Source organism: Trachymyrmex cornetzi, unplaced genomic scaffold (genome assembly GCF_001594075.2).
Source record: "Trachymyrmex cornetzi isolate Tcor2-1 unplaced genomic scaffold, Tcor1.1 scaffold123, whole genome shotgun sequence".
Lineage (NCBI taxonomy): Eukaryota > Metazoa > Arthropoda > Insecta > Hymenoptera > Formicidae > Trachymyrmex > Trachymyrmex cornetzi.
This window is the reverse complement of record NW_017295795.1, coordinates 887,300-904,814: the sequence shown is the minus strand read 5'-3', so window position 1 is coordinate 904,814 and position 17,515 is coordinate 887,300. Positions and strand designations below refer to the sequence as shown.

Below are 17,515 nucleotides of genomic sequence, written 5' to 3'. Positions count from 1 at the left end.
CCGACGCGACGTACCTGTTTCAAGTGCTGCATGCACTTTGATTTGCGCTGCTACATAGTTGCATCGAGCTGCAACTATTTCGAATTTCTCGATTTTCATTCACGAACAGACGGCTTCGATTGATTAATTAACATATTTTAGATGATTACGGGATTTCTCAGAATTCAATGCAATTTTGAACACAAAGAGAGGATTATTTTTGCAAATTCTATTAATAATAGAGATAATATTTTTTTACTTTGCACCCAAAAAAAATAATTTTAATATTAGCAGAAACCGCTAAATCTTAGAGGATTTTATTCTTATATACGGCCTCAAGAGGAATCTTCTGAAATCAAGAGGAAAATATGCTAAGCACAATATTCTTACAGTTAGAATACTTTTATTTTGCATCTGCAGTAAAAATCTTGCTGTTCCTAATATAATTTACTCGTAAGAGGGCATTCCGCTTTCAGTAAATATATTCCTTTTCATACAAGAGGAAAACTGTTAGAATATCTCCAATACATTTTTGATGAATAATCCAGTCTATTGGAAGAGGAATACTCTTTCTGTAAAAGTTTCTGCTTAGAATATGAGGTTACCGGAAATTTCACTTTACAATTAGATTATTTTTTTTGATATAGTTTATTATCAGAGAAATCAAGAAAAAGTCAGGGAAATTGAAAACAGTTAAGGAAATCAAGAAAAAGTCTGCCAAATTTTCTAGAAAATAAAAATGTTTACCTTTAAAGAAGTCCAATATGCGTATGTGCATCACACGCATCCTATACAGTTTTGGAATACTACAAACTTAACAATTAAATGCAAGCAGTGTCAGTAATATTAATAATAATTTACATTGCTATATTAAATTGCTCTCTCGACAAAATATTTGACGGTTTCCAAACGAGGAAGTAGAAAAAAATGTCAAAATACTATTGCAAGCGTGAGGAAAAATTATGAAATTTTGTCTGGAAATCAGGGAAAATGGAATTTTAGGATGAGGAATTTATGACATCCTTGATTATACTAATACTTTTATTTATTTCATAAAAATAAAAAGACTCTCAAGAATAATTGAGTTCGCAATGACGAGACCCTGACATGCATTCACACGTCTGGATTAGGCCATCGGCCTTGGGTCCTGTCATAAAAATAGAATGTCCGGATAGCACGCGCGAGAGATGTAATACGGCGGTTTCACTCTCTTAAAGACAATTCTGAGGACGAGCGTATTTCCATAATATTATACACCGACGACACTTAAGGTCAGTAAGTAATCGTTGCCATGGCGATGCACGTGCTGTTACGTTATGCTGCGCATGCAAAAAAAAGTAGATGTGACGTCTGTACTATTTTATGTAGACACGAAAACACCTGGTCAATCCTGTCAATATTTTTTATTATACTTTTATGTGTAGAAAACAATGCGCTAACCAATTCATCCGCAATTATGGTCAGGCAAATCCTACGCGCGATAAAAAAAAAGTTGCAAAACATCGTTTTTCCCGCAACGTATTACAAAATAAACCAGCGAACGATTCACACTTGTGTCATAACACCGCGGCACGTGTATGTACGCGAGTTGGTGTGCATTTAAAACGTTCGCGCAATCGTCGAGCGTGCATTGTAGGCGAGACGAGAGTTAAGGAAAAGGCGAAGTCGCGGATTCCTTTAAGGCTTAAGGCGTCTCGATGCGAGAACGAGGCACGCACGTACGTTGCGTTCCGCGAAATCGAGACGGAACGGGAAATGAGTTAAGCGTCGATTACACGAGTGGACAGTCTTATGCTCGCAAGGTGATTACGAGGTGGCCGCTGCTGCGCGCCGCGTAACGCAATACTCGAGTGTACATGACATTTTCTAGTGAAACTCGCGCGCGTTTGTTTTTGCCAATTAATTACGCGCTAAACGCCCACGAGATTTTCACCCTTGGATTCATTTACATATTCCAAGCGCGCGGCGCCACGTTTTACTCACGTGAATATCAATTATCGATTTAAAGCTCATTTTCTGTGCGTTATCGTTAATAATGTATTGTTCGGTTTATCTTGATGCACCCCGATCGCTCGATTATTAAGTCGACTGTAATTGAAAACGCGTAAACATAAATAACTTCAATTTCCAGACGTAACATTGGATCAGGTTTACAACACCTAATTTCGTACGTTGTAATTTCACGCCACGTTGAAGTAGATTTGGATTCGCAGTAGAGTATCGCAACGAGGTCTTATCTGTTCAATGTTATCTCTCTCTCCTATTTGATCTAACGAAAATGCTGTAAAATAATATACTTTGAAACACCGCGTTCGAAGCATATTGCTTCTTCGTTTCCTCTCTCATCGTCTTTTATTTCTATCGATATATTGTTCATTTGCTGTAACAACATTATTCAAAAATTGTTATTTTTAAGTTGTAAAAAAATAACTTAAAGAAAAAAAGAAAAATATACTACATGCTTTTATTCTTCTATAATTATATATAATTATATATAATTAATAATTATTACATCGAAATTATGTTTCAAAATTATTGCAAAATTTTAATGATCCACAATATCCCAACTTATTTTCTAGAAAACTTTGTTTTTTGAGTTGTGTCGTCAATGCAAATGAGCAATATCGCTTCATTACTTGTAATATTTAATTTCTACACGAAAAAAATTTCTACACGGTTTTCCCGAAAATTTATTTAAAAATTATTTAAAATTTTGGCTAAATATAAATTTGAAAATAATTTTGTCGTATCATAAAAATAATTATGTAAAACGCTTAAACGATAATGAAAATGCTGCAACAAGTTTTAACGTTTTAGCAACCAGTTTGACCGTCCTACATCAGGATTGTCACAAATTTCTCATCCTATAATTCCATCACTTCGCTCTGATTTCCAGACAAAATTTCATAATTTCCTTGACTTGAATAATATTTTAAAATTTTTTGTATTTTCATCCAGATTTGGAAATCGTTAAATATTTTATTGAAAAATTAATTTAACATGGCAAAACTGTATAAGTATGTGTACTAAACTTCTTTAAAGCCAAGAATTTTAATTTTTCAAAAAATTTTGGAAAATTCCTTGACTTTTCCCTGATTTCTCTAACCGTTTTCAATTTCCCTGACAATTCCCTGATTTTCCTGATTTTGTCGCAACCTTACTACATAATTATTTTCATAATTCAACAAAATTATTTTCAGATCTGTATCCGGCTAAATTTTTAGATATTTCAATAAAATCGTTCTCCTTCCAGATAATATCGTATAATACATATGTACATATATTCCTCATAGTTTTCAAACGCCTCGTACTTTCTCCAAGCATAAGGCACAATTCTATGCCAGCCTTTCTGCCATAAGTTGACCCCGCCGAATTACCTCCGATATCGCTGTCATTCTCCATGGAAAACGGCACGATGTAGGTCGTTCGTTCATATATTGTCTCGTCGGTCGTCTGCGTGATCGGATCCGCCGTGGCAACGAGAAGTCTCAAGATCAGGGCTAGCGAGGCCGCCAGTTGAGCGGCACTGGCCACGTTGGCCCACGACATTTCTTCTTCTTCCTTCCTTTCTTCGCACGCTGCAGCTGCAGCTGTAGAACGCCGCGTGCTCGCGTGTGTACGTCTCTCTCTCTCTCTCTTTCTTCCTTTCTTTTACTCTTGCTCCAAATCTTCCTTTTTTTCTCTCTCTCTTGCTATTTCACGAATTCGCCCATCCTCGCCGAGGAACACGGCGCGTTCCTCTCGCGACACGTCTCTCTTCGCTCAATTATCGCACCGTCTTTGTCGCAGCGGTCCAAGAGCAGAGCGCACAACGACGCATTGTACATCAGTCGATTCGTTGTCACTGTCACATCGCGGGCGTAAAAGGTTCCCTGGGTTATTGGGCGACGAATCAACCTTTCGGCGTGAATCGTCGCGGCGTGATTGCACGGCGGTAGATTTCAGAATGAGTACTTCCTGTTGAGAACAAACAACCTCGCATAAGTCCCGAGACGATTCTATCGCGAGCGTGAGCTCCTCGTGAATCGGCCCGGTGCGGTGCGGTGCGGCGACTCGAATCGCGCGAAAGGGAGACACCCAAGTGAGAAATCCCGGCGGAGCGTGCACGGCGAATGCGGAAATTGCACTATCTACAAAACGCGAGAGAGTTCCACGAGGTCAGACCCGACTCTATCTACCACCAGACTCGGAAAGGTCGAATCGAAAGCGGTTGACATCGATAGCGCTAGCTGTGCGCATCTATTCACATCGATAAGACTTGTATATTGCTTTATCAATATTTAAATTACTCCCGTAGCGATAGCAATCGCTTTAGCGTTGCAGATAACGGCTCAAAGGTAGATCTCTAGGAAAGTAGCTGAAGTATATTATTACAAATACCGATCGTGTTTCTAAGTATTCGTCATCAAACGCATGATCGTGTATCACGAGGGAAGATCGCAGGCAGCAGCGGATTATTCGGCCCCCTTGGAACGTTGTAGAGTCACTTCCCCTTGCATTTTTAGTGGGATAGAGACTAGGGGAATAGGCGTCCTAAACAACGATGGTCAGTATCGATATATCGTCCTACCAACCAATCTATTAAACACAGAAATATATCACTCTATTGCTAAGAAAAGTGATTACTCAATTTACCTTCTTCCTTTTGAATAACAGTTGTTTTTAACAAAGAATATTTTCTTGGCGATAATCTTAAAATATGCTTATTATAAACTTTTGAAGAATTCATTAATGTGTACTAAAAACAAGAATTAATTTTCTTTTGAAGAATTTTATAAAATTGATCAAGAAGAAACGACACTTTATAAATAAAACATCTTTTATATATAAAAAATCGAATTTTGATTTAATAATCGTCATTGAAATATGTTAAACTTACTAGGATTCTCTCATACAAAATGTATTTTGAATAAATTTGTTGCTTGTGATAAACTTATGATAGATTTACAGATACATGAACTCTTTTGAAATACTTGAAACAAGTAATTATTACTTATATACAATATGTATTTTTCTTGATCTCTCTAGTATCTCTCTAGTTAAATATTTATTAAAATGGAATATACATTTTTTTCTCAGTATGCAAATAATATTAGATAGAAGTAAAAAAAGCAGAAAATATAATTGCAATTATATATCATTAAAAGTTAGGACAAATTTTATCGAAACCAATTTTTTTCTCAAAATTAACTGAACATTTTCGTTGCTTTACTGTATCTTCATTATCTGTACGAGATAGATCATTTCAGCAACATTACAGTAACACTGCAACGTTTCTGCAATATTGCAGCAACATTGCAAACGTTGCAACAATTGCTGCAAGTTTCTATGTTATATGGGTAATCTTCAATATACAAATTTTGTTATAATTGTTGCATCAAAATTTTTACTAAAAAATTAAAATCAAAGAATGAATTTCTTAAGTATTCGCATTTGTAGAGATTAATTCGTGACGTAGATTATTTCTTAACCGCTTAGAACGAAAGTCTCAGACTCATATCTTTACAGGGGAACTGATTTCTAAATAAGATCTCAGCACAATATAGAAAGTTCGTGCACGTACAAGTTTTTCCTCCCGCACATCCTTTCAATTTCCGATCAACGAAGAGAAGGTACTTTTGAAGCGACGAGAGTAAATTTTCCTGATATAATGCGAACAATTAAACATCAGTCGCAGGAGAAACTGAGTGTGCTCGAATGCCGGGTTAAATGGATAAAGAAGCAAATTATAGGACGACCAATATATAACAATAGCGCTTCCTCGTCAATAGAAAGGAAGAGAAAGACAGAAACAGAGAGAGAGAGAGAGAGAGAGAGAGAGAGAGAGAGAGGGCGAGATACCCCTCGCACAAAGAGAATCGCGCTCTAGTTTCATATTCCATTTACTGCCTAATTGGCTCGGAATAGATAAATAATTGCAATAGCTTCGAAATAATACCGACGAATAACGCGACACGCGTTATTTTGAGACAATGTAAACTTTTATTTAATGAAGAAGAATCGCGCATGCGACCACATATAACGACAGCTTACAATTGGCTTATAAAGGAATAATGACGTTTCGTTAAAGTTCTTTTTATACGAAACATAAAAGATGCGTGTTGCACGCTTCGCATTGAAACGATAATTAAAATATGATATTTCCTTTATTGCGTTTGCGATTGAAGTTATTGTAATTAAAATAGCGGACTATGTGTGTGTCAAACATGTTGAATATTTATTAGCGAGAACATTTGAAAACTTCGGTCCTCCGCGAGAAAGGGCGATGTAAAGCGGATGAGACTAATCCACGATTCCCACGTCAATTCGCTTGCACGAGTTTTTATTTCACAGTGAGACGGAACCCTGGTATATATAATCGTCCAAATGAGAGTAGGAAAAAAAGCCGGGACCGCGCCCCATTTCGTGTTTCGTCTACATTTGGCCGGCGCGAAACAAAATGTCTCACAATATCTATGCACTATCGAAAATTATCCGGAAGAGGACGGAGGAGCGACAATAACGAGTGAGTGAAATCAACACATTTGGCGCTGTATGAATTTCATAATGTAATCAAGTCCCGCATCTTCCGAAAGGAGGAAGCTTCCGAAAGCATAATCTTTATGGCGTATCCTCAATCAGGATAAGAAGAGAATTGGAGAGAAACGTCGATGGATTGCATGTCGCACGCGGATGCTCCGATGAACGCGCCACGGACTATTCATGAGGAACGTCAGGTCGAAATTGGGACAGCCCGAGAGTCCGCGATTCGAAACGGCAGCGAGGAATGGATTGACCCCGATCACACGAGAGCGATTTTTGCGCGAGAGAAGCACCGTCGAGAGGAGCGTGCGTCGACCCTGCGCCGCGCGCCGCGCCGATCTGTCGGTTGCCGCATGCTTCCTTCCCCGACGATTCCGTTGAAGTATTTACAAATTTGGCTGCACGCAAAAAGAACAATTTTAATGAAATATCTAAACGTTTCATTAGCTACAGATCAGAAAATAATTTTGTAGAAATATCAAGCATAAAGAGTAATGCTGTACAAAACTTTTATGTTCTAGTTATCAGTCTGAGCGTCTTACATCATTACTTTGATGGTCCAACAAAATTATTTTCGGATTTGTACACTTAGTTAAAATTTTAGATACTTCAACAAAACTATTTTCGTGTAAATACATTGAAAGGAAAGATTGGTTGAATATAGTATAGCATTCTTAATTGGCTGCAGCAGCCAATTAAAAATGCTATGTCATATTTTACTATCTAAATTGCTACAGCAGCCAATCTCCTCTTTTAGTGTACACATCTGAAAATAATTTTGTTTGGATCGTCAAAATAATTATATAGGACGCTCAAACTGAATTGTTAAATTTACAATGTCAAATTATACCCAATTTGAGTTACTTTAATCATTTTTGTCGGTCGCTACTATCATCCTATTCAATATGTCGTTAATTTTATTGAAACGGTGGAATTAAACAATTTCACTGAAGAAAATTATCAAATTTGATTCAAATTTAATTTATTACTTCCTAAGTACATTAATATGGACGATTTTTACTCTGAAATATAGATGAGTTTAAAAATAAAAAAAATATTATTTAATTTAAGCGGTTACCATTGTCGCTTTGATATTTAGCATAGTTAAAATATCAAAACTTTTCGCAGCATTAATCAACATGCTTGAGATTCTTACACTGAAAAAAAAGAGTTTAGTAATAGCTACCAAATGTTTAGTGAAACAATGTCAATTAAATGATCGATTAACATAACTAAAAATTATTTTACTTTCCTAAATATTTAGTAGGTGTTACCAAAATTTAGAAAAATAAAATAATTTTTGTTTAAACCCACATTACCAAACCTTTTCAGTGTATGATACATCAAAATTATTTTTCAATCTATATCTAGCTAAATTTTTAGCTAAATTCTTCAAACAAAATCGTTCCTTTCGTGCGCGTTTCTTTTCTTAGGGCGCGTTCAGATTCTCACCCGAGTGCTCTCTAGATATCTTTTTATTCTTTTTTAACGTTCAATGAACAACAAGAATGAAATAAATCTGAATGGTACTCAGGTGGAAATCTGAACATGGCCCTACGCGTTTCCGCGATGTGGTCGCAGCGGATGCATCAAGTTCTACCGATGGAACTCGCAACGACGACCGAGTCCGTCAATGTCGCTTCGTCACGCGTGTCGTCGTCATCGCCGTCGCCGTCGCCGTCGCCGAGCGTCGCCACACCGCGTCGCGCCGCGCCGCACCGCGACAGAATCGTTCGATTCTGCTATATTTCCTCTCGAATCGAACCGGAAGTTAGAGAGACGACGTGATTCTCTCCGTTTCTTGTATTATTCAACACCATTTGCAATCTGCTCTATTTTTTAGAATCACTGCCATAGCGACGCTTTTATTATTCAATGACATTTATTGTCTAGTTGAAAATTTACGATTTTTTTTGTGATAACTAAAATTTTACTTGTAAAAACAACGCAATCAGATAGTTAGACTTTCTTGTGTCAAGTATGAACAAAGTAAGTCAAACGTTGTCACAAATGTGTCATTGAAATTTATCAATATTTCTCGTTAATCAAAGTGACTCAAATATATAATAATATTACGCGTTTTCTTCTTCCACCGAATGTAAAGGAAAATAAACAAAGTGTCAATAAAATCTATTGAAGCTTGCTATAATCGAAAAGAGTTGCAATAGAAATTTCTCGCATTGAATATAAAAGGACTGAAAGCTAAGCGACGAAGGAAAGCTATGGATTCAGTTCCCATTTTCACTTTAGTGGTATCTGTCGTCTCATTGAAACCGATTAATACTTTTCGATAATCAAAATCACTCGTAAAATCGCGTCGTTCACGACGATGATTCACGCTTAATGATCAACGCACTGGAAAGCAAAATTGGAGAAAAAAAAAGAAAGAGAGAATATAGCAAGTGTTATTTTTCTACACAATGTGAATACGTTCCTCCATCGATTAATCAACTTCTTCCTTCTTTCCCGTTTCCCTTTCAAGTATTCGCCCGCGACGTTCCCAAAGTACGAGGACATGAAAGGATCCCAAGGATTTTTTTCCGAAGGACACAGCGGTTCGATTTCGTACTTCCTGCACCTGCCTGACGCACTGGAGAAACCTGACGAATCGAACGAGAGAGACGAAGAAAAAAAGAAAAAACACGGAAAAAAGACGTAAAGAGATACGCGGAAAGTTATAGCGTAGCCTGTCGCGAAGTACCGAGGATATTACGGATTCGCCGCACCAGTTACATTTTGGCACTGCTCTACATGCACATCTCTCGCTTACGCTCGCGTCGTATCGACCCCTCGACCCCGTCGTCTCTGCCTCTGCCCACTCCGAAATGCGAAATCCGATTCGGAGCAGCGGGACTCTCCGATCGAAGAGCGACTCCCGGCGACTCGTGCGGCCCGAACAAAGGATCACACCCAGGCAGGCGAGCGACGACCTGCCCGCGATATATCCTTACGATTTCACGGACTAGGCGTCAACCAGCGATCCGGAGGAGGCGTCGTCGGAATCGACGGTCCGCCGCCATCTCGGCGAGCTCGCACTGTCTCTCTTTCTCTCCTTCTCTCCTCTTTCCTCTCTCTCTCTCTCTCTCTCTCTCTCTCTCTCTATCTCTCTTTCCTTTCCTCTCTTTCTTTACCAGCGGGACGGCCTTTCTCTCGGTCGCGACTTTTTTTCGCACTCGGCGATTCCGCGATTCCACGATTCCACGAGCCGCTGGCACCAACCGCAAATCGACGAGGAAACGCACGCGACTCGAGATTATTTCAACACAAAAGCGGACACTCACACCGGGATGACGCGCGTACTGTCAAGCGCGCGCGTGAGCGCGACGCGTGCACGCCAACGACTACACGCGCACTCGCGCTGCATCGAGGTTGCGCTCACTTCGAATTACGCTCGTTCACCGTTCACGCACTCACGCGCGTACACGCGTACACGCGCCCGCCCGCGTCCGCGCCCGCGCTCGTAGCCGCAGCTCGTGCATCGTTGCGGGTCCCTCTCGTATCCGGCGCACCATCGGGGGTACTGCACGGGACCGAAGCGTGAATCTCGCACGTTCTTTCAAATATTTATTTCGGAATTTCCATTTTTTCGAGAAACAGTCGCTGCACCCACTCGCTCCGTACACGCGTCTTACAACGTTCTTCCTCTCGTCTTTTCTCCAAGTGGATTTTCGACCAGCAAAGGATCACAGTACCATGAATATCCAATGATCTCAGGATCGAAGCCTCCACGGAAATGAAGGCACCACTTTTTAGCCTAATAACGTTGCACGCGGCCGAGAGACCCGAGATGCACGTGCGCTCGACGCGAACTCGATTGGACTCGATACTCCGTTCTCGTTGTCGTATCCCGGCTGACGATGACAACTCGCGGCGGTGGCGACGACGACGACGACGAGCAGACCGGCTGCTGGCGTGCCGATGCAGCGTGCTCGCCGCGGCCGACTCGAGCGAGCACTCTCCTCTCTCTCTCTCTCTCTCTCACTTGGCTGCCGCGTGCTGAAAAATCGGGGAAAATCGATTGTCGAGACCAGGCGCGGCGTCGGCCGAAACGCCGTAGCAGCTGCTCCTGCTTTCTCTCTTTCTCCTCTTCCTCTCCCGGCTCTCCTCCTCTCCCTCTCTCTCTTCCCCAATCTCTCTCCTCGTCTCTCCTCGGTCTCTCTCTGCAGTCGGCTTCCTCTGTCGCACGGTCACCGGCTGTCACGATCCCCACTTCTTCTCCTTCCTCCCGTGTCCGTTCCGCGTCTCTCTCGCACGAGTGAGATCCTCTCTTTCTCTCTTGGACCTTTGAATCAGCTGCCTCTGGCCTCTTTCTTTATCTCCTGTTTTCCTTTCCCTCTCTCTCTCTCTTTTGCTCCTCCTCATTCTCATTAGTAAGCTTATAAAATTAAGTCTCGTTGGAAACTCCTTATAAATTGTGGCAGAATAGACTCTTTATAAAAATATTAAATTTCTATTGAATGTGGAGAAACGTTTCCGTGAATGAGAAATTCCCAAGCGTACTCGCGATGATTCTAGCAGTCTAGATTATGGGAATACTCCCTTCGGGAATGGAGCACTCCCGACATTCGAGAAGAATTTCTATCGTAGACGAGAATGCAGCGGTAGGTAGAAAGTTGGCGGTAGATACGCAGAGCGATGACGATGATTCAGGATATAACGATGAAAACGATGAATCACCAGCAGCAGATTTAAACAGGCTATATAATGCATTCTAAATGCGTTAGAAACAAGGAATGAAACTTCATTCTGTGCAGACCTTGACGATCCTTTTTTTCTCGGAGAAAATTATTTCAAAGTTTCATCTTAACATTTCAATTACAAATGGTAAATATTTGGATAGATACGTTCGTAATCCCGTACGAATTGCCGCGATGCGATAAGAGAGGTCCCGAAGTCTAAGTCTAGCCGAGGGCAATACGAGCTCTCTGCTTAATAATTAACACAAATGTTAATACAAACGATATTGTGAACAAGCAAACATTCACCTTCGTAACTACGTAGAACTCTCGTATTGCAGCTGCAGCTAAACCAGCTTTCCGTTGAATACCTTGTTACGAACGATACCCGCGTTCTGCTTTACCGTGCTTGGGTATATACGGTATTCTATATCTGCTTTATACTCGGAGAGAATTTCCTAATTTAATTTCGTACTCGGATTTATCGTTCCAATTTCTGTTCCAAGTCTCGTGGAAAATCATGCGATGACGGCTCGCAATTTTTTACCTTCCCCTCCCCTCCCCCCCTCGCCACTTACTTACCTCCTTCGTCGGTCATCACCGTCACGGTCGACGCAGGTCCGTGACCCTCGGGGTTGAATACCTGCAGAGAGACGAGGTACTGCGTGAAGGTATCCAAATTGTGAATACTATGATTCTGAAAAAGAAAAGACACGGTTTTTTTTCTTTTTTTTTTTTTTACCTTCTAACAAATGGCGTACTAAGACGAAGTGTTACGCTACTTACGTCGACAGCAGGATCACGAATGTAAACGTTTTTCATTTCTTCATCCGCTTTCTCGCGTCGCCGGTACCCGATGCGATACCCAAGGAACTCGCCGTGTATGGTGTCGCGACTCGGTGGCTTCCACGCCAGATAAATAGACGTCGCTGAGGTATTGTGTGCCGCCGTGATGGTTGGTTTTCCTTCTGGTACTGCAAATAATCATATATATTGTAACGTAAATCCTTCCAATCCTAAACTCTTCGGGGGAGGAAAACGGAATCCCAAAAATAGAGACAAGAGAAAAGCTAATCCTGAAAAAGTACATTGCGCGCTCGAAAGAGAAAAGTATTACATCCGCGTTTATGAATGCAATACGTATCTCGTTACACGAGGAAATTCGCACGACTTCGAGTGGCCAAAGCTCATCTAAATATCGTGTATGTTTATTCCATGCGAGAACAGATTGTTTTATTCCTTCGGGAAATCGCGATGAAGCTCCGCGGTTCTCTCCCTTCTTGTTCTTTTCTCTCTCTTTGTCTTTAGAGTATTATTATTTCTGTTATTTTTACTAATATCTGTAGTCGTTCATTTTATTTCTGTAATGTATTATTTTTGTTATTTTGTATTATTTTTATTATTATTCTTTATTGTTTGCAGCTCTTTATCATTATTTGTAATGTATTAAATTGTATCTTCTACTTTTTTTATGTTTTTTTTTATACGTTTGTTGCGTTGTCCTCTGCTTTGCCTTGTATTTGAAATTTTTAAAGAAGGCTTGCTCTAGAACTAAAGTAAATACTTAATCAATCAATCAATCTCTCTCTCTCTCTCTCTCTAAAGTATTATTATTTTTGTTTCTTTTGTTTATTATTTTCATTGTTACTCCTTATTAACTATAGCTCTTTATTTTATTTATAATGTATTATATCTTGTACTATTCATATTTTCTTTTATTTTGTACTTTTGTTGCATTACTGTCTGTTTTGTCTTAAAGTTCTTAGAAGGCTTGTCCTAAAACTAAAATAAACGCTCAATCAATCAATCAATTTTTCTCTCTTTTTCTTCCTTTCTTATCGAAACATTTTAATTAAACGTTAAATATTATACACTATAGAAATCCATCAGTTGAAAAAAAACCTGATTCTAAAGAACAAAGCGATATGACATACCGTAAAAAATAATATTTAAAGTTACTGCGGAACGTAACGTTCGATGGCCGGAAATCGATAGTTGTGATTGCGTCGAACGCGAATAAATATGTAACTCTCCTGTCCCGCCCCCTCCGCCCCTTTCCGGGCGAGCAGAGAAAAATTAAAACGTAATATTTAATCGACAATCATGGATATAAATTTTCAAACTCTTGGAAATTTCAAGTTTTCCCCATGTTTATGGAGGAGCACGATATAACATTTTGCAGCTATTCGTACGTGTTGTTGACGCACGCGCGAATGTATTTTACGTTCGACATATGTAGAATGTATATTTTCGACGAAATCATTCGATCTATGTTAACAATATCTCTTTATATACATACGCACGATCGTTTACGAGCATATGTATCGTTTATTGATCTCCCTCCCTCGTTGAATTGTTTTCGAAATCGGACATTTTTAATTCCGCGTTTCCGCGTGCATACGTACCGCATCTAAATCCGCATATCGCAATCCACATACGCGCGGTAAATTGATATCTTTTTCCATGTCGTTACACAGAAAAATGAGTCGATGGAAACGACCGAATTTTTTCGCACCCCCAAAAAAAAATACATATATTCGTTCCATCGTGCATTTTTGCCGTTATTAAATATCGTTTTCTTCGCGCGCGACGCGTTTCACACATCCGAGAAGCAGCAGCGCGCGGCTATTCAATCTCCATGACGTCAACTGAAACGCGCGGGTGTGAGCCGCTAAAAAATGGTCGTGTAATAATTTTAATGCTGGTGTAATTTGTTTCAGGTTGCCTTATCGTGAAGGCAAGGCAGGTGAGGCTCGTTGTCCCCAGTTACGGCAGACGACCCGAGTTCGAAATAATTAGCATCCGCGTGTCACTTTTTGAAACACCCCCGTCGCGGCCGTCGCGCTGTCGCGATATCGCGTCGGCACGTCGCGTCGCGTCGGCCGACTCGGCCGCGGGGAATGAGAAATTATCGCAGAAATTATACCGAGACATTTAATGCGCGTTGTGCGTCAGTGGCCGCTCAGTTAACCTGACCGACCCATCCGTCGTGTTTAATGCCGGTGAAAACGTTAATTGCACGATAACGAAGCGATTAATTGTGCGAAGACGATCGCACGAAGCGTCGCTACAAGAAATGGAAAAGTAAGGGATTTTGCCGCGATAACGAGCAATCTCGCCCCGTCGCCAATTTAATTAATTAATTAGCAATTATTTTATTAATTAATGTTTAATTACCCTCTATCTAACAATCTATCTTTATATTTGTAAACCAGTAGGAAAACCGACCGTTAATTTATGATTCCAAGAAAGAATAGTAAGTATTGAATCAATTATATCTCTGCAATTATTTTTCTGTATTGAAAAAAGATATATAAATATATCTTGTATAAGGTAAAATTGCGCCATTGATAAAAATGTTGTACTTAATTGTCAGAAAAGAGGATAATGTGTGGCGTACAACGATAAGCTGACAAGTGAATTGAGTATTAGTAGAAATAAGTGAAAAGTGATAAGTCGCTTAAGCAGCCTCCGCCCCTTCACTTACGTTGCAATTTAGCGCCGCGATAAATGCAGGCTGCACTTTTTACCGGTGCTAAATCTGCGTTAACTTATTATTACCCCGTCGGCGTGTTTATGACGATAGCGTCGGTTTTATGCTTCCGTGATATATTATCGAAGTACCTATTTCGCCGTAAGCGCTGAAACGCTTAATCGTGACAAACCGTCCGCGTAAACGTTGCTAATATTGTTCTCGAAATCTACGTATCGGCGTAATAGCACCGTAAGTACACGAGCGTACATATTACATGGCTTAGCGTGCGAAATTACGCCATCCCGATCGAAGTTGGCGCTTTACGTAAATGTATCCCTTCCCCTCCCCCGTAATTAAACTGTGTGTAATTATTAATTTTTTTCTTAATACATTCTCGCTTGCGCTTTTACAGGTAAAACGGGTAAAACAGGTGGGTTCGTGTCGAACTCGACTAACTTGAGTAAACGAATGATAAGGGTGTAAAAATTGGGCCGCATTGTCGGGCACGACACGATCGAAGAATCGCGACCTGATTTGGTGCTTTCAAACGATTCATCATTTAACCGGGACGCGACAAAGTATTGTCGTTATGTAATATCGAGGTGGAAAATAAATTACCTCGGTCACCCTGTACTATAGAGATTCTTCGGGTTCCCATCGCTACGTCGAAACGTGACTCGCGGAAAGGCGCCTTTATTGCATCTGCCGAGTCCCTCTACTACTTTATCAACCCCGTCGGAATCGAAAATAGTTCGCACAGCAGACAGAAGCTACCGCTCTTTCCCGATTCTCGAGACGACTCCCGCGAATGAACTTACTTAGGATCCCGACCCATCGGATGTTGCGGCAGCAACAATGCGATTCACTTCTTTTCCTTCTCTATCTCCCTTTCTCTCTGTCAGTTTTTTGTTCGATTTTTAGTGAGAAAGGCTTCGTTCCCGTTTATTCCACGCCAAAGTTAATTATACTGAGTGCGGGATATAGTACATCTAATCAATGAGCAAATTTCTCGGTTAAACCAATAGACGATTAAACCTTGAGTCCTTCATTTATCGTTATTATTACAAGCGGTTGTAAATCTGCTCAACTTGCTCGATATACAGAATTAACAATGTGGCCAGTGAATAATCTCCTTTAGCAAACATAATCGATTGTTACGATGGAATGTTGATTGACACATAGACACATCTATCTTACACGGATAGAATAAGTTTGTTGAGATATCTGAAAGTTTTTAGATACAGATCTGAAAATAATTTTGTTGGCTCATCAAAATAATTATGTAAGAATCTCAAGTATGATGAGCAACACTGTAAAAAGTTTTAACACTAGCTGTTAGTTGGAGTGTCCTACATAATTATTTTGATGGTTCAACTATTTTCTGATCTGTGCTGAGGTAAATTTAATTAGATTTTCAGAAAAACAACTTCTTTCTATATATAAAATTAGAAATCCAGAAACTGTCATTGCTTGCAAGTAATGAGAAAAGAAAAGAATCAAATTGTTCCTTGTTTTTTTGTCCTACATAATTATTTCGATGGTGGAACGAAATTATTTTCAGATCTATGTCTATAAGCTAAATTTTACATACTTTCGTAAAATTGTACTTCTCGTAAAGACATCCTCCTTCATTGAAAAGATCTTAAAAAGTTAAAAATCCTGAAACTGTCATTACTTATAAATACCTAGAGAAGAATTAAATTGTTTCTTGTTAGATAATTCATATTTACATTCAATATGAGATTGAATGTCGCGTTTGATCTGCGGATCATCGTTGCGGATTCTCACAGAAATATCCTCTTACATTAACACCGATGATAACCGAAAAAAAAAGGTGAGCGGTGAGCTGCCGGGTAAGTTCCTACAATTTTCGGTTTGGCTCTCCGACTCGCTGGCGCGAATGAACTTACCAGGACGACGCAGTGCCGACGGGTGTCCCGATGGCTAATTGGTAGCTCGGTTGCGCTGTATATTTATGGCGAGCGGGGGCGAACGAGGTCCGGAAATGGGTACGAGGACCGTGGTGCCGTATACGTATTTGGACCCGGCCGCGAGGTAAAGTGGTAGTAGAGAAGTTTCGTCGGTCCGTGCCCTATTGATCCGGGTGTACGGAGGGAGGTGAAAGGGTGCTTTCATTTGAGCCATCGTGAATTCCCGTGCCGTTGCCACACGGGCGAGCGACCGAGCGACTACCACCAGCACCGGTCCGGATCGACCTATCTACCTACCGGCCGGCCTACCACGTATCCACGAATTAGAATCACGAATTAGAATCCGGTAGCATAAACCAATGCGCGGCGGGTTCCACCGTATCATCGTGTTGTTCGTCGTTTCGTTTGTTTGCCGAATGTCCGTCGAATCCGTCGCCGAGCCTATACCGGACTCGCGCGACGGGATCGGCGAATCGCATGCAACGTGACCTGTCTACGCATCCTGTCAATATCGACGCATTATTCACCACTCGTACGATCGTCGATGTCGATGTGGGCATATCGACTGCCACATTCCGTTTGCAAACTGAAACGAATCGCGCGCCGCGCCGCGCCGCAATAACCGACGAGGAAGATATCGTTTTTCGAAGAGCGCATCAACAGTGTTTCCCGTTAGAGCCCGAAAATGCATCGTCCGTAATTAAAAACGGAGGGAACGAGGTAAGCGCGAAAGTGTGCCGCAGATGGAGAAACGATGGAATCTATCACCGTTTTGAAAAATTACAGACCAAAAATATTGTCGTTTCGTTCTTTCCCTGTATTAGTGTACACACAAAAGAATATCATTCTATTACTAAAAAGTAATGGCTCAATTTTTCTTCCCTTTAAATAACGATTATTTTTAACAAAAAGTATTTTTTTAATAAAATATC

At 40.3% G+C, this 17,515-nt stretch overlaps 1 protein-coding gene across 5 annotated transcripts in view; it reads right to left on the bottom strand.

Moving 5' to 3' along the window:
- The window catches only part of LOC108770135 (Protein tyrosine phosphatase 99A), a 230,540-nt gene that overhangs the window by 13,451 nt on the left and 199,574 nt on the right, over positions 1-17,515 (bottom strand). For 3 of the 5 annotated variants that reach the window (XM_018521487.1, XM_018521504.1, XM_018521494.1), the window contains exons 4-5: positions 11,964-12,151; positions 11,760-11,874 (exon numbers count right to left, since the gene is read on the bottom strand). In XM_018521487.1, the coding sequence (XP_018376989.1) occupies positions 11,760-11,874; positions 11,964-12,151 (303 nt within the window). Of the gene's footprint in view, positions 1-3,356; positions 4,112-11,759; positions 11,875-11,963; positions 12,152-17,515 lie in introns of those variants that run through there. The other 2 variants (XM_018521514.1, XM_018521521.1) reach the window with 1 other exon arrangement.